The sequence below is a fragment of the Phyllopteryx taeniolatus genome, chromosome 9 (genome assembly GCF_024500385.1).
Source record: "Phyllopteryx taeniolatus isolate TA_2022b chromosome 9, UOR_Ptae_1.2, whole genome shotgun sequence".
NCBI classification, from domain to species: domain Eukaryota; kingdom Metazoa; phylum Chordata; class Actinopteri; order Syngnathiformes; family Syngnathidae; genus Phyllopteryx; species Phyllopteryx taeniolatus.
Window position 1 is genome coordinate 7,565,101 of NC_084510.1, and position 21,129 is coordinate 7,586,229.

Sequence of the window (21,129 nt, forward strand, 5' to 3'; positions counted from 1 at the left end):
CCTCAATTGAACTGTAGTCATCTGGAGACACTGCTTGATATAACTGTGTGTCATCTGCATAGCTATGATAGTCAGAATTAAAGTTCTGAAGAAGTTGACCCAAGGCTAGCACATACAGGCTGAACAGGAGGGGTCCAAGAACTGACCATTGAGGGACCCCATAGGTCATTGGCATTCGATGAGATTGAACACTTCCAATTGTTACACAATATCTCATTTCCTTCAAGTAGGACCTGAACCATTTAAGGACTGTTCCATTGAGTCCTACCCACATTTCAAACATGTTCAGCAGTATATTATGATCTACCGTATCAGAAGCCGCACTGAGGTCCAAAAAGAACAGAATTGACACCTTTCCTGAGTCAGTATTCAACCTTTCTATACTGTGACGAGTTCAGAAACCTGATTGAAATTTGTCAAAGAGTCCATTTAGGTTCAAGAAATTGCTGAGCTGATTAAAGATAACTTTCTCAACAATCTTGGCTATAAAAGGGAGATTTGAGATGGGTCTATAGCTTGCTAACATGGAAGTGTCCAGCGTTTTATTTTTTAGCAGAGGCTTAATGGCAGCTACTTTAAGAGCTTTAGGAAACTTGCTTGACTGAAGAGAGCAATTGATTAATTGCTCCAAATCAGCGAGCACAGATTTCGCAATAGCTTTGAAAAAGTCAGTATTGAGTCAAGACAGCTCGTTGATGGATTCAGCTGCTGAACCGTTTTCGCTACAGTTTTTTGGTCAACTGTATCAAATTCTGACATGATAATAAAATTTTTCCTGGGTGGCTTCAGATGTAGTGTCATTTTATCATTTTGCTGATTTGTGCTAATATGTAACCTGATGGATTGTATATTTTCACGAAAATAATAAGCAAATTAATTGCATTTATCTGCTGTTAGGAGTTCTGGAGCTTGTGGGGGTTGTTAGCTTGTCAATCACAGCAAACAGAGTGCGAGTATTGTTGAAGTTCTTTCTGATGATTTCAGAAAAGTGTTGCTGTCTAGCCCTGACAAACTCTTGGTTAAAATTAAAAGAAATAGTTTTTCTGTAGTCAATTTGGAGTTAAGCTTTTCTCCACTTACGTTCTGCTTTCCTAGACTTTGATTTAGAGGTCTTTACCATCATTGTGCTCCTCCACGGTGTTCTAGGTCGCCTCAAGATTGTCTTAGTTTTAAAAGGAGCGACAGCATTCATGACATTTGAGATATTACAGGTGAAATTATCCAAAAGTTCATCAACTGTCTCAGCATTCACAGTTTGTGGCACAGCAATGGTCTCCATAAACCTAATAGGGGTACTCTCATTTATGTACCTTTTCTTAATAGACATAGAGTTTGTCTGAACTTTTGGAAGAATCTGTAATTCAAAGAATACACAGAAATGGTCAGAAATAGCCATATCCTTAATGTCAATTGAGAGAAATTCTACATCCTTAAAGATGACCATGTCTAAGATGTGACCTTGAGTGTGGGTTGGACTCTTAATATGTTGAGAGAGCTCAAATGTTTCTAGTATAGCAGAGTTCTTTAGATTTTCTTTACATGTTATTGTCAACATGAATGTTAAAGTCTCCCGTTATGACAAAATAGTTGTAGTCAGTGCAAATAACTGACAGCAGTTCTGAAAAGTCCTCCATAAATTTTCTATTGTATCTTGGAGGCCTATAAATTATTAAAACAATAACAATTGGGTCACCTTTAACTAAAAAACAGAGATATTCAAAAGAGCTAAAATCACCCAGTATAATTTCTTTACACTGAAATAATGACTTAAAAATAACAGCAATACCACCGCCTTTTCCCCCTATTCGACACTTATTCGGCAATTAAAATTTCCTGGTGTTGCCTCATTTAAAATGGTATTACAACTACTTTCTGTTAACCACGTTTCATTTAGTAACAAAAAGTCCAAATAATAGGTTGTAATGATGTCATTAATCAGGATTGATTTATTACCAAGTGATCTGATATTAAAAAGAGCTAGTCTCGCAGAGATAACTGGAGACAATGGTTTGATAGATTCACGTTTTATCCTCACGAAGTTTGTAGTTCTACTTTTTTTGTGCCATATTTCTTTGACAAACGTTCTGTCCCTTGTAATTACAGGGATCAAAAATGCATCTCCATAGCGGTCTGACTTATTCTGGAAAAGACCCCGCAGATATCAGTCAGATTCGCAGATAAGGTTCTTCATGGGTGGAGGAGGGGCCCTTCGAATTTTAGTGGACGGTAGTTTCAGGCGAGGGGGGATGGGAGGAAGATCTTGGGTGTGGTGTGCGTTGGATTCCAATATTGACAATAGTCTTCATCCTGTCCGTCACACCTAGCAGATAATTTAGGCTAGTAGTGAATTTTGCGTTGGGCTTTGCTCCAATGGGGCAGGGAGGGTTGTGGGAGATTCAATGTGCTGGCTCATCTCATTTGTCATTCGCTCCTCCGATTGTTTGGATGACGCTGATGTATCCGTCTGCGCCTCGCGTCGCCTTATCTCCTGTTCCTCCGATTGTTTGGGAACAACTGTATCTTTTTGTCCTTCAGCTGTGTCACCAAGGCCAGTGTTTTCTTTTTGGGCCGCTGAATGACGTACACAGTAAAAAATGTTGGCAGCCAATAACTTAATCCCTTGTCTATTTAGACAGAAACCATCTGCCTTGTAAAGATGTAAAGCATTCTTGGCCAGGGTCTTGTAAAAGTGTCTCAAATCTATTTGTAAGTCTGATGTCAATGTTTTGCATTGACTCGCGTCCTTTTTTCTTTCCCTTCGCTGTAGCGACCGTCCACGGCTGCTCACTCTGGGTTGAAGCAGCCCGCAACACAGGCCAGCCAGATTCCTTGGTAATCTGCTGGTGTTGTGTCCTCCCTTTTAGATGTTGTCCCATAGCTTTGGGCTTTGCTCCCAGTAAATTACACGGAGAACTGCTGGATGGTCCATTATCGTTTCCACAGCCCACATCCATCCTCTTTGTTGAGAAAGGTGGCTGTCTGTTAGCACACTTCAATTCACCATTTTGAGACATCGTTAGAGTGGTTTCATTCCCCTACTGTCCATTTGCATCCACATACACTTCAAGACGGTGGATTTTCGTTTCCAGGATTGACATCCTCTGCAGCAGTCCGTGATAGTCCTCAGTGGAAAAGGGAGGGATCTCTATTGCTGGTCTTGTTGCTAATAGCAGTCTTGTGCTAATTAGCAGGCCTCGCTCACGTAATGGTGAGAGGGTATCAGAAAATATTGTAATATCGCAACAACTGACTGTATCAAAAAAAAAGTACAGTCCCACAGGTTTAAAAATATCCAGGAGTCGCTGCTTCTAATTTTTTTGAGAAGAAAAACAAGCCTATCAGCAAGAACAAATGTAAACAGAAGCGAAGCAAGCACAGCGAGCAAAAAAGCCTTTGCACTGTGCGAGAGAGAGAATGAGAAGAGAGTAGAAAAATGTCGGGACTAGATGTGTTGGGAAGGATTTCTTTGTGAAGTAACTTTTGTTTTCAAAATCATATTGTTGAAGCAATCTTTTTTTTTTTTGCCGACCGTAACAGCCTGCTTTGTCATTAACAGAGCGCTGTGTAGTGTTCGAAAGCTGTTATGAATGAGCTAACTATATAGTCTCCTTTATGGTGCAAGCCTACATGGGGATTAGGGTATGGAGTCGGGAGTGAGTGAATGATTTCGGACACAGCGCTGGTGTTACATTAAAATCCGCCCTGCCAGCAACTGTGACGGAAAGTTTTCCTTGGCCTCTTTAGGGCAGCGTGGTGTGATGCATGCATGGAGCTACACGTTTCTATAAGATTAAAAAAAAAAGAAAAGAAGAAAGAAGATGTTTTTCACATATTAGGAAGAATATATGCCTGAGAGTATTGTTATATTACCTGTCTGTATGTGTTACTACGGTATTTATGTGTCAATATTCGTTTTTGAAGGTAAATCCCACCTGCGATCTTATGCTACTTTTAGCGAGCCCGTCAATAGGTTTTTCATTGACTGTTAGCATTAAGCTTGCAAACTCTAAAACAATGTGTGTCTTGTTATTAGGATTTCCTCATAGTTTCTAGGCAGTACATGCTATGCTCCAATCTTACTGGCTGCTATATCCCTGTAGAACACGTCCTACTGCTTACAGACGGGAAAATAAGTATGTGACTTAACTGTAGCGGTGTTAATGTTTCCCACTAACCCTAACCCAGCCTAATCCTAACCTTAATCCATCCTAAACCTCCTTAAGACCCAACCCTAGCCCAAAATCTAACCATAACAAACTTCTTTGTTTTTATTTCGTACAAATGTGATACCTTAGGGATGGTCATCTCGTTACATCTGCGTAGCCTGCCCTTCCCGTAATGCAGGAGTCAATCATGTTGCAATGGAGCATGTCCTGCCTAGAAACTGTGTGGGAATCCTAATAACACGTGTGTTTCTTGTATTTAAATATACAATGTGAGTAATTCTTTGTTTTGAGTTTAGTTTTACAGTAAATTCCAAATGGGATGTCTTTAAGCAGCTTAAATCACGCTCAAGGAGGGCAGAAGAACATACGTCACATGCTTCCTGCAAGATACACAGGATGCGTTCAGGATGCATGTTTAACGGAGGAATTTGCATACACATTTAATTGTTTATCTTCAATTATAACATTTTTAGGCGGCACGGTGGCCGACTGGTTAGAGCGTCTGCCTCACAGTTCTGAGGACCGGGGTTCAATCCGCGGCCCCGCCTGTGCGGAGTTTGCATGTTCTCCCCATGCTTGCGTAGGTTTTCTCCGGGCACTCCGGTTTCCTCCCACAAACCCACAACATGCGTGGTAGGTTAATTGACAACTTTAAATTGCCCTTAGGTGTGAATGTAAGTGTGTTTGGTTGTTTGTTTGTTTGTATGAGCCCTACGATTTTCTGGCAACCAGTTCAGGGTGTACCCCACCTCCTGCCCGATGACAGCTGGGATAGGCTCCAGGACGCCTGCGACCCTCGTGAGGAGAAGCGGCTCAGAAAATGGTTGGATAGATGGATGGATATAACATTTTTATGATCGTGAGAGAAAGAAAGGATCTGCTTTTGATCCAAAACACACAAGCTCCTCTGTGAAACATGGTGGAGGTAATGCCATGGCTTGGGCTTGCATGGCTGCTTCTGGAACGGGCTCACTTGTCTTTATTGATGATGTAACTCATGATGGTAGCAGCAGAATGAATTCTGGTGTAGAAAACCATTTTGTTTGGGAGTTTACAGAAAAATGCAACCAAACTAATCGGGATAAGCTTTATCATGCAACAAGACAATGACCCAAAACACACTGCCAACACAACAAAGGACTTCATCAGGAGGAAAAAGTGGAAGGTCTTAGACTGGTCAAGTCGATCACAGGACCTTAAAGCAATAGAGCATGCATTTTACCTCGTGAAGAGGAGACTGAAGGGAGAAACCCCCAGACACAAACAAGAACTGAAAAAGGCTTTAACACATCTAGATGTAAATAGCATGCAATAAAAACTGGAATTCTGAACTTGTCTCATATTCATCTTTTGGTCTGAAACCCAAATGTCTTCAGTATAGAACAAAAACAAAGGAACTGACCTTGCCATTGCAATGATTTTGGTGGGGACTGTATCTCTCTGCTGAGAACCAGAGCGCACTTGACCTTATAGTATGCGTCATTGCTGTCACATCAAAATTAAATAGCCAATAGCGGTAACTGCATCAGAGTTGTGCAGGTAAATAATTGTACTACACTGACCTAAAAAAATAAAAATACAAATAAAATAGCAGTGCACTGAATCTGCTATACGTGAATCGTGATATAGTTAGAAATTGCTGTACTTTAATAGCTTACTGAGCTCAAGTGTCATGTGACATCGCGAATGATCGATTTTTTTTTATCTGCATATTTTCCCCAAATTTCGGTTGAACTCCAAAGGGCAGTCAAATGAATAACAAATTGTGGATAATAAAAAGGTTTTTAATTTAACAATACATAATATGTTATGGCTATAGGGCTTCACGTTACTGCCTTTCCCCTTGCTGTCCTGGACTCATCTACCGGTCATTACCCAATCTCAATCACATTGTGATTGACTCAGTCATTGTTATAGTTGTCCTCTCAAAAGTCAGCTTGGATATGCTATTGTTCCTCCACGAACCTGAGCAAGAACGTGGTATAGAATATGTATGGATGGAATCGGTAGGCCTGCAATAAGGTTGTTGTGTATCAAGTCTCTCCACCTTGTAATTTCTAGCTCAGGGTATTGTTTCTTTCTCTCTCCCAAGGTCAGAATGAGTGTGGCATCTCTTCTTGCTCTCAATCCCTCCCTTTTAAGTACCTCAGTCTTCATCGTCTTGCCAGGTCACTTGTTTACCACTCACCAGAGGCCATGCTGCTCTTAGAAAACATGCTTTTCCACAGTTCGATTCTGTGCATCACACACCATGGCAACAAATGTGCAACCTTTTTGAAGACCGCCTCATGTCAAAGCTCATTTGTCAATTTTTGCATCTGGCACAGTTCTGCTTCGTAATCTGCAGTCCCTGCAGCATCTGCTGGAACGGCAAGATTAACGCTTTCTGTTAATTAGAGTTGAGTAGAGGATGTGACCTAAATAGGTTAATTGTATCAGGTGTTGCTTTCACTGCTGAATGAGATGACTGAGCGAGGTACTGTAGTTGTAACTTCCTGGGCCACTGCTGGCACTCATGAGTCTGTGTCTCGTAACTATTTTTAAATGATAATTGTAAAAACTGTTTTATTTTCAATATTAACAGATGACTTTTCAAACCCATTTTATTGTTTTGGCAATTTCCCATTTGTCCATTTGTTTGAATGATTTAGACCGGAGACTCTCAAATTGTGTGTTTATACTTTTATTGCCAAAGTTCTCTTGTGATACTATGGGATGTTCTCTGAGCTTTGGTATAAAAGGACACAACTGACTGGGTGAAATGGAATATTCTGGTGTTGTGTTTTATTATCCATCCATCCATTTTCTATACCGCTTATCCTGTTCAGGGTTGGCAGCTGGAGCGGATCCCAGCTGACATCTGGCGAAAAGCACACTACACCTTGGATTGGTCAGTCAGTCACAGTATGTTTTATGTAGGCTTTACACGATGAGGATTTTTGGGGCCAATCACCGATCAGCGAGTTGAAAAAAACGATAACCGATCACCGATCCGATCACAAGTTGGAGGAATCTGTCTATTTAAATGACCTGTTCATTTATTGTATATACTTGTGTACTTCATTGCTCAAAAAATATATTTACAATAAATAATGTATCTTTGTTCATCTATGTATGCCAGTGAGGCATAGTGACAGACAGAACAAATGATAAATGCTCTTCTATTAGACGGCAGGAAGTACACACAGTAATTAATGTATCCACTTTTTGTGACATTTTTGTTCGTTGGTTTTCTGTGAGATCAATTGTAAAATATGTTCCTTGGCTTTATAAAGGTTGGAAATCACTGCTCTAGTCAGATCGTGTATTCTAATCAGTCCGGTCAAACCAACATTACATGACAGAAATAATGGGTGCTAACTTAATGTAATTAAATAACTTTATTTTTAATTAAATTACTTCACCCACACCGAAACTTTAGAGCATGATTCGACAGGACGGCGCCATGTTTACGTCCAACGTTCGTGGTACCACTAGCTTTCTTGGCTACATAACATTTTGTTGCCTGCTTGCGAGCCGTATCGTATTCAAAGTACGGGAACATACCTCAAGCAAGCCTTAAACGAACGTCCTCTCCTGTCCTGAGCACCGGTGACCACCAACACACGTTATCCCCCATTTTGTCCTTATAATACAAAGTTGGCGCGCTCCACTCTTGTTGTCGTCGCCACGGTAACGAGTGTATCTGGTCGCATTTGGGTTGACAAGATAAAGCCCAACGATCGTAAAAAACGGGATGCGGTGGTATCGGAATACAAGATTTTATTGCAGTAGTCTGACATAGTGCAATCGTGAAAGAGCAAATTTGTTTTGTAATCTGATCCGGGCATTACGTGTTGTCTGTCTCAGATGTATTGTCAGTTCCACACCGCCGACATGTTTGTTTTTGGCCGTCAGATATTTCCAATACTACGTAGAAAGACGTGCAACAAGGTTAAAAATAAACTAGCTTTTGGATTCAAATATACTGTGCACGATGGCGACGCGGAGTAAATGTCTTTTGCGGAGCCGATCAATGATGTCATTGATTGGATCAGCGAATTATGACATTAAACCCGATCAGCCGATCAGCATAAAATGCTAATTATCGGCCGATACCAATCAGCCCGATAAAATCGGTGTAAAGTCTAGTTTTATTACTCCTGATCTATTTTTTGTTAGTATTTACAAGGAATTGTGTCTGATCCTAAATTTTATTTTAAGAAACACCAATGATAACACACTTCTGAGTCCCAAATGGTTACAACACAGTGCTGTCTATGAGAGAGTGATATAAGTCTAATGTGCAGCTCAGAAGTGTTCTCAAACTCGTCTCTGGTGACAGTTGTGTACAGTAAATTTAACATCAAAACTGAATGATATGAATTTATGGCAGTGTTTTAGAGATGACGAGAGAGAGTACTGCACTTTTGATCCATTATTTAATTTTACATTCACTAGTCTCATGATACTTTTTGTGTCCTCAGACATGTAGTACCTAAAATATTGCATCTTAATTTATATTGTATTATTCATAGGCCAACCTCTTTGGCCTCTTCAAATGGATTATGAGCAGTTAACAATGAATGCAGTTAAAATACTTGCCAACCATTCTTTGGTAAAGATTAGATTTCAAAATAAACCTGAACTTCAAATCAACACTGTTAGTGTTAACGCTCTTTGACACTGAGTCCCTCAGGGGTCTGTACTTTTTAATAGACTTCACTCTAGAGGAGACCATTCTTTTATCAGTAAAACCTGAGGAAAGTACAGTAGTCTATTAGTATATGGAAGCACAGAAAATTCTACTGCTGGATTTATATGTATACAATTGAGAATTGAGATTGCAGGGTAATATTATTATTATTATTTTAAAATAGGGTTAAATTGATTAAGTCTTAACTTTGGAAACTGTTTCCTTAGGCTTGTGGATGACCGCTGCGTGGTTCAACCTGACACAGGGGACCTCAACAACCCACCCAAGAAATTCAGAGGTAAGGCGGGAAGCCTATCAAACACTTTCTTATTAATAAGTCTGAAGTTTGCCAAAGGTAATGCCTGATTCAGAGTATAGCACAGCAAACAACTTCCAGTTGAAGGTCAATGACCGTCTTTCTCAGGATATGCCAGTGAACGTACTAATTGAGTTGTAAAAACAATTCTTTGGGGTTAATTCTATTTGCCCAGTCATATCAGTCACCCCAATTGTGTTTATATTCAATAGCTTTCTCAATCACTTGTTGCGCTGGTCCAACACTGGTTTCGGACATCATTCACAACAATAAAAATAGCTAAAAAAATTCCTGTGGGAATTGTAAGTCAGCCTGCTACCTGTTGCACATTTGTAACGCACATTTGTAAAAAAAGAATTGTTGCTAATCGGGCTTTCCTTCTCAGAACCATTTCAAACTTTGTCCTCAACAAAATGGAAAATCTTACAATGGTACAATTTCAAATGAATGTTGCTAAAATGTTAACAGTTTGTATACACTCCTCACAGAAAGTTACAGTATATTTGGCTTCCAGGTGAAATTTGAGGATGAACCTTAATTGAACTTAATTTGACATTCCAGCATTTTGTGCACAATTTGCCATTCTCTAAACAAGAAGCTGAACAGTGTTTGGTCCATTAATTGACCCATAAATTTCCTGGTTCAATTAAAATTTATATTTAAGCAGTCTTTATCATCCTGTTCACATTTAGACATCATGAGCTCAAGATGACATCTGATAATTGATCAACATACCTCACCCTTGCGAGGCTTTGAGGGACGTGGCTACTAAGCTTAGTCTTACAGTGTCATGAGCAGGTTGCAACAGAAATACAGAGATACTCTAAGAGTCACAGAAAAGCAAAATAGTGGGCATCCTTGGAAATGTATTGGTCGATTCATTAATCAAATGCCTGTTGTGAATTTTGCCATTCAGCTCCTTGTTAGAGAACAGCAAGTTGTGCAAAAACTACCGAAACACTGAACAGTTAGCCACATGCATTCAGAAGTTTAGAAAAGGTCAAGTTAAGTTAAATTGTAAAGGTTATAGTGCATTTTACATAGGTTAATCCAGAAATTGCAAATTTGGCAGAAAATCCCAATTCTGTATCCCTAAATTTTTGTGAGTAGCGTGTAGTAAGATAGCAAGTACAGAAAATACAAATGCAGATTAAAAAGGATTTTACTCTTTGCCCTGTGGTCAGATACTATTGTGAAAACGAACCAGTTGTGCTGCTAATATATAGCAAAAGTGCAACCTGAGTAGAAAAAAGGTCTGTTACAATTTCAAATGACTTGCTTAAATGCTAGTTTAGTAGCAGTTAGAGGCAGCACACACACACACACACACACACACACGTATACTTTTTATATAGGGACATTGTTGGCTCTGACGCCTCTATTTATACACTAAATAAATAAATAAAAACATGAATATATATATATATATATTCACACACACACACACATACATTAAATAGGCTACATCTACTGTGTATAGCACCTTTGTATTTAGAAAGGCTTTTACAATGTGGCTTCACACTCACACAGCGGTAATGATGAAGGCTGCCTGGGCTTCAGGAACAATCATGAGCTCTACAATTGGAGCCTTGCTGGTTTGACTCGCACCTCCCTCCGAGACGTTCAGTGCTCCACTTTGTTCAAAAACATACTGAAAGTCTTAGGGGGTGAGTATCCAACCAGGAAACCTCTGTTTATCAAACAGATGAGTTCTAGTGCCCCAATTAAGGGATACACAGTTTTATTGTACTTTCTGCCATCTAATGGAAGAGCATTGAATTGTTCTGCCTGTCACGATACATTGCTGGCATAGATGGATGAACAAAGATACATAGATCATTTTACACCTGAGACTATGTGAGTTCCGGGATGCACATGTCATGGAAAAAATAAGTCAGCCCTGGAAAAATGAGTCCCTGCAACTTATCATCACGAATACAGATACAGTAATCCTCCGCTATATCGCGGTTCTTGCTTCACGGTTCCACTATATTGGAGATTATTATTACAGTTGTTACTCTTTTATACTGTTTGTCCAATATTTTTGTGTTATCCATTGCTCTTGCTTTCTCTCAATATACGTATTTTGTGTTTCGGCCTGCCACGATAGAGAGAACAACATGTTTTCCCTAAAACTTTCAAGATGAACGATAGTATCATTGATGTTTTTTTTTTTTTTTTTTTTTTTTTAATGCCACTGAGGTATTATATTATAGCATAATAAATAATTGCACACATCTTACAAAGTCTGTCCTGGTAATCAAATATATGAGCACAACTGAATGTTCTCTCATTTACCAAATAAAAGTAGTACTGTGAAATGCAGCCGCATTTCAAAGTAAGAGCAAGTAAATAAAAAGAGAAAGTTATACGTGTTCTAATAAAGTGCTGAACTTTAAAAATAACTGGGAAAAAAATTAATAAATAAAGTTTGTTTCCTCTTTTCTGTTTGGCATCACGACACAACAGTGAAGTCTCAAACAATTTTACATATTTTAGTTTAACAAATCTTAACTGAACCATTTTAGAGATTATGTTTGCATAAAACCTTGGTTTTAGTTCATAGTGGCGTTTCACATATTATATGCACTTTAAATAAGAGCTCCCAGTGGGAACTTCCCACTGAGAAATACAAACAAAAATGACTCCCTGTTGATCAATTCTCATGCACATATTCAGCTCAACCAATCAGAGGACTATTTAGCTGAACTAATCAGAGGACGGGAAAATTACAAACGTGACTCAGCCTACGTGAAGCTGCAGAGTGGTGAATCTAAAATCTGATTGGTTAGACCATTTCAACAGAGTGTGTGTGTGTGTGCATGTTTGTTTAATTGTAGGTCAGTCAGGAAGCACGGTGAAGGACTGGTTAGCACTTCTGCTTCACAGTTCTGAGGCCCCGGGTTCAAATCTGGCCTTGACTGTGTGGGTTCTCTCCGGGTACTCCACTTGTGGATGTATTTGAAGGCACACCTGAAACACACTGCTTCTTTTGCGTAACATCATGGAAAAGTCAGAAAGAGAGTAGTGGATTTGCAAAAGTTTGTTTCATAATTGGGTGCAATTTCAAGATGCCTGAAGGTGCTAGGTTCATCTGTTCAAAGACAAGTATGAACACCCTTGGAATATCCATCCTTCGTACTGTTCCAGAAGGAGATGGGATCTGTGTATTAATGTCTTTTGCTCTGAAATGTGCATAGTATTTTTGCCATTTGTCAGATAAATACATTTGCTTTGCTTTGCTTTTACCAAACACCTGTAAGAACCTGTGAGTTGATATCTTAATAAAACCTGTTTTATTATTAGTGGTCCCAGCACAAGCAATTAAAGCCTATAGCGTGTCTATGACGGTCCCCTCACCCAACCGAAGCGCCCCGAAAGGTCTCAAAGGGAGGGGCATGGGTACTGGACCACCGCCCCGTAAGCCCAAGGAGGTGAGGGGGGACCCCCAACATCCTGCAGCCCGGCAACTGAAGGAGGGAGGGCGCAGGCCCCAGGAGTCAAGTCAAGGGAAATGTGAATACACACCACTCACCCTATTATTATTTGTTTTATTTATTTATTTATTTTTGTCCTGTTCGGCTCTTAGGTCAAGCAGAATAGAAAATCCGTATCCCTTTTATCCCAAAACAGTTTTACTGTGTCACAGTGGAGTTTTTAAGCTTCCACTGTGGTATTATAATTGAGGTTTATTGAGAATCAGACTTGATCAGAAGAAGAAGAATCACCCTTTATTGTCATGAACATGAATGCATGCACACAAAATTTGTTCTCTGCATTTTACCCATCACACTGAACACATACACATGTTAGTGGAACACACTGGAGCAGGGGGCAGCTGAAGTGCCCGGGGAGCAGTTCGGGGTATCAGTGTTTTACTCAAGGACACCACAGCCGTGAGTCCAGGGTATGTTGGTGGATGGTCCAGTCAGGGTCTTGAACCTAGATCCCACACGGTGGCAGGCGATGATCTTAACCATTGGGCCGCAGCTGTCCTAAGCTATGATAGTCAAAATGAAAGTTCTGAAGAATTTGACCCAAGGGGAGCATGCGCGCTGAACAGGAGGGGTCCAAGAACTGACCCTTGAGGGACCCCATTGCCATTCGATGACATTGAACACTTCCAATGGTTACAAAATAACTCCTTTCCTCCAGGTAGGACCTGAACCAGTTAAGGACTGTTCCATTTAGTCCCACCCACATTTCCAACCTGTTCAGCATTACATTATGATCTACTGTATCAAAAGCTGCACTGAGGTCCAACAAGACCAGAATTGACACCTTTCCCGAGTCAGTATTCAACCTTATATCATTTAGCACTAAGAGCAGATTCTGTACTGTAATGAGTTTGGAAACCTGATTGAAATTTGTCAAAAAGTCCTTTTAAATTCAAGAAATTGCTGAGTTGATTAAAAATAACTTTCTCAACAATCTTGACTTATGAAAGGGAGATTTGAGATGGGTCTATAGCTTGCTAACATGGAAGTGTCCAGCGTTCTATTTTTTAGAAGAGGCTTAATGGCATCTACTTTAAGAGCTTTAGGAAACTTGCCTGACTGAAGTGAGCATTTGATTATTTGCTGCAAATCAGCTTGCACAGACTTCGCAATAGCTTTGAAAAAGTCAGATGGTATTGAGTCAAGACAGCTTGTTGATGGTTTCAGCTGCTGAACTGTTTTCTCTCCAGTTTTTTGGTCAACTGTATCAACTTTTGACATGGCAATAGAGTTTTTCCTGGGTGGCTTCAGATGTAAATAACAAGCAAATTCATTCCATTTATCTGGTGTTAGGAGTTCTGGTTTTGTCTGTATAGGTCATAATGAATTTGGAGTTTAGTTTTTCTCCACTTACGTTCTACTTTCCTTCACTTTGATTTAGAGTTCTTTACCATCATTGTGCTCCTCCACGATGTTCTAGGTCGCCTCAAGGTTGTCTTAGTTTTAATAGGAGCGACAGCATTCATGACATTTGAGATTTTACAGGTGAAATTATCCAAAAGGTCATTAACTGTCTCAGCATTCACAGTTTGTGGCACAGCTATGGTCTCCATAAACTTAGTGACGGTACTCTCATTTATGTACCTTTTCTGAATAGACATAGAGGCTGTCTGAACTTTTGGGAGAATCTGTAATTCAAAGAACACACAAAAATGTTCAGCAATAGCCATATCCTTAATGTCAGTTGATAGAATTTCAACATCCTTAGAGATGACCAGGTCTAAGATGTGACCTTGAGTGTGGGTTGGACTCTTAATATGTTGAGAGAGATCAAATGTGTTTGATGCGAGTTGGATTGATGACAATGTGTCTAGGAGAGCACAGAGTTCTTTAGATTTTTTTCCCCACGTTATTGTCAACATGAATGTTAGTCTTTTATTATGAGAAAATAGTTGTAGTCAGTACAAGTAACTGACAGCAGTTCTGAAAAATCCTCCATATATTTTCTATTGTATCTTGGAGGTCTATAAATTATCCATCCATCCATCCATTTTCTGTACCGCTTATCTTCACTCAGGTTGCGGGCTTTGGGTCACCTTTAACTAAAAAAATGGTGATCTTAAAAAGAGCTAAAATCACCCAGCATAATTTCTTTAGACTGAAATAATGACTTAAAAATAGCAATACCACCGCCTTTTTTCCCGATTCGACACATGTTCATAAAATTTAAATTTGCTGGTGTTGCCTCATTTAAAATGGTATTACCGCTACTTTCTGTTAACCACATTTCATTTAATAACAAAATGTCCAGATCATAGGTTGTAATGATGTCATTAATCAACATTGATTTATTACCCAGTGACCTCATATTAAAAAGAGCTAGTCTCGCAGAGATAACTGGAGACAATGGTTTGAGAGATTCACATTTTATCCTCGCTAAGTTTGCAGTTCTTCTTTTTTTGTGGCATATTTCTTCGACCAACTTTCTGTCCCTTGTAATTACAGGGATGAAAAATGCCTGATCTCCATAGGGGTCTGACATATTCTGGAAAAGAGCCTGCAGATATCAGTCAGATTCGCAGATAAGACTCTTCATGGGTGGAGGAGGAGGCCTTATTCGTGGACGGTGGTTTCAGGCGTGGTGTGGGCTTGACTCCAATATTGACAATTTCACCCTGTCCGTTGGACTTAACATGGCGTTTAGGCTAGTAGAGAGTAGGTTTTGCGTTGGGCTTTGCTCCAATGGGGCAGGGAGGGGTGTGGAAGATTGAAAGTGCTACCTCATCTCATTTCATTCCTCTATTTGGTTGAGTGACGCTGATAAATCCATCTGCGCCTTGTGTCGCCTTATCTCTTGTTCCTCCGATTGTTCGCAAACAACTGCATCTTTTTGTCCTTCAGCCGTGTCAACAAACGGTCGGTTATTGTGCATGTGAAATAATGTCACTTGCATGTGTCTGCAGACATACACCCCTGGGACTTATTTGCTAGGTGTGGGGGCCACTCACTCATTGTGACAAATAACTTATGACAATGTGATTTTTTTTTTTGGGTATCCCCTCACTCACACTCTGGTCCTATAGACGTTTATAATTTACATAGCCACTCCCACCACACGTCACGACCCTTGTCTTGCATACTTCACCTCCTGTCCTTGTTCTCTCCTATCTTTTCCTGTCCTCCCCTCACAGAGTGGACACTAAAAATGTTCCGGCATAAAACGGATACAGATCCTCCTTTATGGTTGACGTAACAGCCGAACAGGACCAAAAAAAAAACTAAACAAAAAAACTAACAAAAAGAGAATGAAATTACTTGGATGAACGAGAGTATTCACAGGCATGTACATAAGCTGGATCTACACTAGCACAGTAGTAAAGTCATTAACTACAGTAACTATTTGTATAAAAAACAACAACACTATGTGTGCTTTCTTCTGCCGCATAACCACACAGTTTTACGCCACTGTGCTTTCGCAACCTCAAAAGATAGTATGTCAGTACCGTCGTAAACCGAGGACCCCCTATAATTTTTCACTACCTATCTGCGACCCACCCATTATGGGTCCATGAGCCACTTCTGGTCCTAACCCACCACTTGAGAATCACTCATTTAGAGCAACCTATAGCTGTCTTAGGTGCCTTTATGGACTTTATCAACAGTTTTCACTAATTTGCCACTGATATGTTACTCTAGTCTCTGTACATAAACATAATTACAAATTAAATTTAATCCCAAAAAATAATTGCAAAACATTTTTGTAATTGCAAGAAATTAAAATATCCATGGTAGAGGGCATGGATATTATCTCTTAACTAACAAACCCTATTTTATCCTTCAACGCTATTACTATGGGTCCCACCTAAAGATTGTAGAGTACACAGAGGCAGATGCATTACGCAAGAGCTTCAAGTCAAGTTAATTTTATTTATACAGTATAGTGCCAATTCACAACAAAATTATGTTATCTCATGGGCCTTTACACATTGAGTTCACGTCAATGTCTTTATCACTTCTCTCCATTGGGATCTGTTTGTCATTGTATTGTACAGAATGACGAGGCTTTATAAAGGCAAGACACTTTTTCTTCTATAGCTAATGCATTAGGTCAGTTCATAAATCAAGCTCTCCATGGTAAATTACAAGCTGTATGAGGATAATTTGCATTGGTGTGAAACAGCTGCATAGAAAAAAACTTAAACTAATACAATTTGGGTTGTCTTGTCCTCTCTCTCCAGATTGCCTTTTCAAACTGTGTCCCATGAACAGATACTCAGCACAGAAACAATTCTGGAAGGCAGCAAAACCTGGAGGCAACACCACCACTGACACTGTTCTCCTCAACAAACTCCATGTAAGGTCCCTCCTCACCTTATACTGTATCTGCCACGGTGACCACTCTTGGTTGAACAACTACTGTCATTTAGCTGTCTTTGACCTGCATGAGAAATGTACTTATACACAATTCATTATGCATTAGATAGAGCTGCAAATCAAAATAAGATCCAATTCATGAGCTGCATCAACATTCTGTAAAAATGTCTTCATCCTACGCGAGTGGTTTTTCAGTGAAAAATTCCCCTCTCATGTACAACCCCAATTCCAATGAAGCTGGGACATTGTGTTAAACATAAATAAAAACAGAATACAATGATTTGCAAATCATGTTCAACCTGTATTTAATTGAATACACTAAAAAGACAAGATATTTAATGTTCAAACTGATAAACCTTATTGTTTTTAGCAAATCATTAACTTGGAATTTTATGGCTGCTACACGTTCCAAAAAAGCTAGGACAGGGTCATGTTTACCACTGTGTTACATCACCTTTTCTTTTAACATTCAATAAAAGTTTGGGAACTGAGGACACTAATTGTTGAAGCTTTGTAGATGGAATTATTTCCCATTCTTGCTTGATGTACAGCTTCAGCTGTTCAACAGTCCGGGGTCTCCGTTGTCGTATTTTACGCTCCATAATGCGCCAGACAATTTCAATGGTCTGGACTGCAGGCTGGCCAGTCTAGTAGGCCAGTCTAGTACCCGTAGTCTTTTACTACAAACCCACGCTGTTGTAACACGTGCAGAATGTGGTTTGACATTGTCTTGCTGAAATAAGCAGGGGCGTCCATGAAAAAGACTTTGCTTGGATGGCAGCATATGTTTCTCCAAAACCTGTATGTACCTTTCAGCATTTATGGTGCCTTCACAGATGTGAAAGTTACCCATGCCATAGGCACTAATACAGCCCTATACCATCACAGATGCTGGCATTTAAACTTTGTGTCCATAACAGTCCGGAAGGTTATTTTCCTCTCTGGCCCGGAGGACACGACGTCCACAATTTCCAAAAACAATTTGAAATGTGGACTCGTCGGACCACAGAACACTTTTCCACTTTGGATCAGTCCATCTTAGATCAGCTCGGAGAAGAGAAGCTGGCGGCGTTACACTTACGGATGTAGCGCCGAACTGTATTTACTGAAATTGGTTTTCTGAAGAGTTCCTGAGCCCATGTGGTGATATCCTTTACACATTAATGTTGGTTTTTGATGCCGAGCCGCCGGAGGGATCGAAGGTCACGGGCATTCAATGTTGGTTTCCGGCCTTGCCGCTTACATGCAGTGATTTCTCCAGATTCTCTGACCCTTTTGATGATATCATGGACCGTAGATGATGAAATCCCTAAATTCCTTGCAATTGTGCGTTGAGGAACATTGTCCTTAAACTGTTCGACTATTTTCCCACGCACTTGTTCACAAAGAGGTGAACCTCGCCCCATCTTTGCTTGTGAATGACTGAGCAATTCAGGGAAGCTCCTTTTATACCCAATCATGGCACCCACCTGTTCCCAATTAGCCTGTTCACCTGTGGGATGTTCCAAACAGGTGTTTGATGAGCATTCTCAACTTTCTCAGTCTTTTTTGCCACCTGTCCCAGCTTTTTTGGAACGTGTTGCAGCCATAAAAACGTCAATGATTGTTTGCTAAAAACAATAAAGTTTATTAGTTTGAACATTAAATATCTTGCCTTTGTAGTGTATTCAATTAAATATAGGTTGAACATGATTTGCAAATCATTGTATTTTGTTTTTATTTATGTTTAACACAATGTCCCAACTTTATTGGAATTGGGGTTGTATGTAGGGATTTAAGGTTATCACAATATTAGAACTGTTTTACTGTTTCACCTAATGCAGCACTACACAACTGCAATGCTAAACAGTACACCAATTAAAACCTTATGTTGTACATTGGCTAAATTGCATAGTGTTAAAATATTACCCATGTGTGACTGTTGCAAACAAAATTCAGCCTTATTGTTTTAATTTCAGATTTTCCATTTCAATGTATTTATTTTCAGAACAGAACAAACTTAATAGTACCCATTTTTCTGCAACTCTCACAATTCTATTTAATTCTAGAATCTCTTCAGTGAGTTTTACCAGTTAGTGATGCATGGAGCATGTGGTTTCAACCAAGATATTCAGACTACTTTGATGATAATAGACTCAGCACACTGTTAGTAAAACTAAGGAAGTTTTATGGAGTGTTGTATAAATACCCAAATTCTGTTGAATCTTTACTGCACACTTAACGAGAAGTCAATCAGTCCCTTAAACATATGTGTATAACCTCCAACTTGACTGCATACCCCCAACATAATTTAGATATGGTGCAGACTCTCACTATTTAGGCATGTTTGGCTTATGTAATGTGAACATGTTTTCAGTATTCCGAAAGTAATATTAAAATCACTTTATAGTTTTATTTTAATATTAATTCTAACTAATTATTACTCAGTAAAATCAGATACATGATGTATGGACCAGTTTCCCAACATTTATTGAGCCAAGGCACCCACAAAGATCTCACAGCGTCCCACCAAATACATGTCACAAAAAGTATGAATACTGAAATAATGATGATCTTGTCTTAATTTAATCTCAAATTGATGAACTCCATGTGAAACCTGGTCCTGATTAATTGAACACCAACGTTATATACATGCAAAAAGCCATGACTTATTCTATTGTAAGAATGGCAACAGGTGGATACGTTTACTGTATTGTACCTTCTACCAGCTAATAGAAGAGCATTTAACCGTTCTGCCTGGCCCTATAGGTCACAGGCATTCATAGTTGAACAAAGATAGATTTGTAAATGAATAAATAATAATTTTGGTACAAATGAACCGAAATCTAATTGTTTCCTACGGCACCCCTGATAATCTCTCACAGCACGTTAGAGTGCCTTGGCATCCTAGTTGGGAACCACTGCTATAAAGTATCTTATTTTTACTCTCCATTTTCTTGATTTTGGTTGTAATTTTTCATATTTCTCTTTGTTGTAGCATGCGGCCGACTTGGAAAAGAAGCAGAACGAGTCTGAGAATCGCAAGTTGCTTGGATCGGTCATCCAATATGGCAATGTCATTCAGGTACATTCCACAACCTGAGAGATAATGTACAAAGTAATGAGCACCATATGGATAGTTCAACCTCTTTCATAATTTTTAAAAACACAAAAGGTTAATTGCACACCTCATCTGCTGTTGTGATGCCTTAGTTTGTTAAATGTGATATCAGCTATGTTGTTTCACACAACATTTGTCATACTGAATGAAAGGGAAATTGATCCACGCTGTAGCACTGGTCATGGGAAGCATCTTTTGATAGAAGTCACTTGTAAAATTCAGAGAATAAATAAATATGAGGCAATAATGGAGATGCTTATCAGAATCAGAATCATCTTTATTTGCCAAGTATGTCCAAAACACACAAGGAATTTGTCTCCGGTAGTTGGAGCCGCTCTAGTACAACAGACAGTCAATTTACAGAACACTTTGGAGACATAAAGACATTGACAAAAAACAACAACAAACAACAATTGTGCAAAAAGATGCAGAGTCCTCTAGCACTTAGAGCAGTTCAAATAGCTAATATCGCAATAGTCCGGTGCAATGACCATTGTGCAAAGGGCACTGAGACTTCAAGGAGTGTATGCGGTTTAAAGTGACGAGTAGTGCGATAATCTGGGACAATGGTTGTGCAAATTTTACAGATTTTATTCTCACTAAATTACTGAGTCCTGTTTTATCTGGCTGTGAGACATTTACTTTCATGCTCCAACTTGTCTTTATGTTTTGGTCTCTGCCATTGATGGTAATGAATTGTAGCTATTTACAGTAATTTGTAACAACAGGCTATTCTTTTTTCCCCCTGAAGCTGCTGCATTTGAAGAGCAATAAGTACCTGACAGTGAACAAGCGTCTACCTGCACTCCTGGAAAAGAATGCCATGAGGGTGACACTGGACTCTGCAGGAAATGAGGGGTCCTGGTTCTACATCCAGCCTTTCTACAAATTGCGGTCCCTGGGAGACAGTGTGGGTAGACTGGGGTGTGGGCCATAGTCAAATCATTCTCTGATGGTGGAAATGTCCACTTCAATTATAAGAGAAAGGATGGCTTATTTAATGTATGTAAAAACATAATGAATGCCAGTATTTCCCATTCTTATTGTATGTACTCAGGTTT

The 21,129-nt window shown here is 39.4% G+C and overlaps 1 protein-coding gene across 19 annotated transcripts in view; it reads left to right on the forward strand.

Annotated features, from left to right (window-relative positions):
* The window catches only part of itpr1b (inositol 1,4,5-trisphosphate receptor, type 1b), a 121,601-nt gene that overhangs the window by 11,212 nt on the left and 89,260 nt on the right, over positions 1 to 21,129 (forward strand). For all 19 annotated transcript variants that reach the window (XM_061783506.1, XM_061783510.1, XM_061783512.1 and 16 more), the window contains exons 3-6: positions 9,069 to 9,139; positions 16,833 to 16,948; positions 19,946 to 20,032; positions 20,820 to 20,978. In XM_061783506.1, the coding sequence (XP_061639490.1) occupies positions 9,069 to 9,139; positions 16,833 to 16,948; positions 19,946 to 20,032; positions 20,820 to 20,978 (433 nt within the window). The remainder of the gene's footprint in view (positions 1 to 9,068; positions 9,140 to 16,832; positions 16,949 to 19,945; positions 20,033 to 20,819; positions 20,979 to 21,129) is intronic.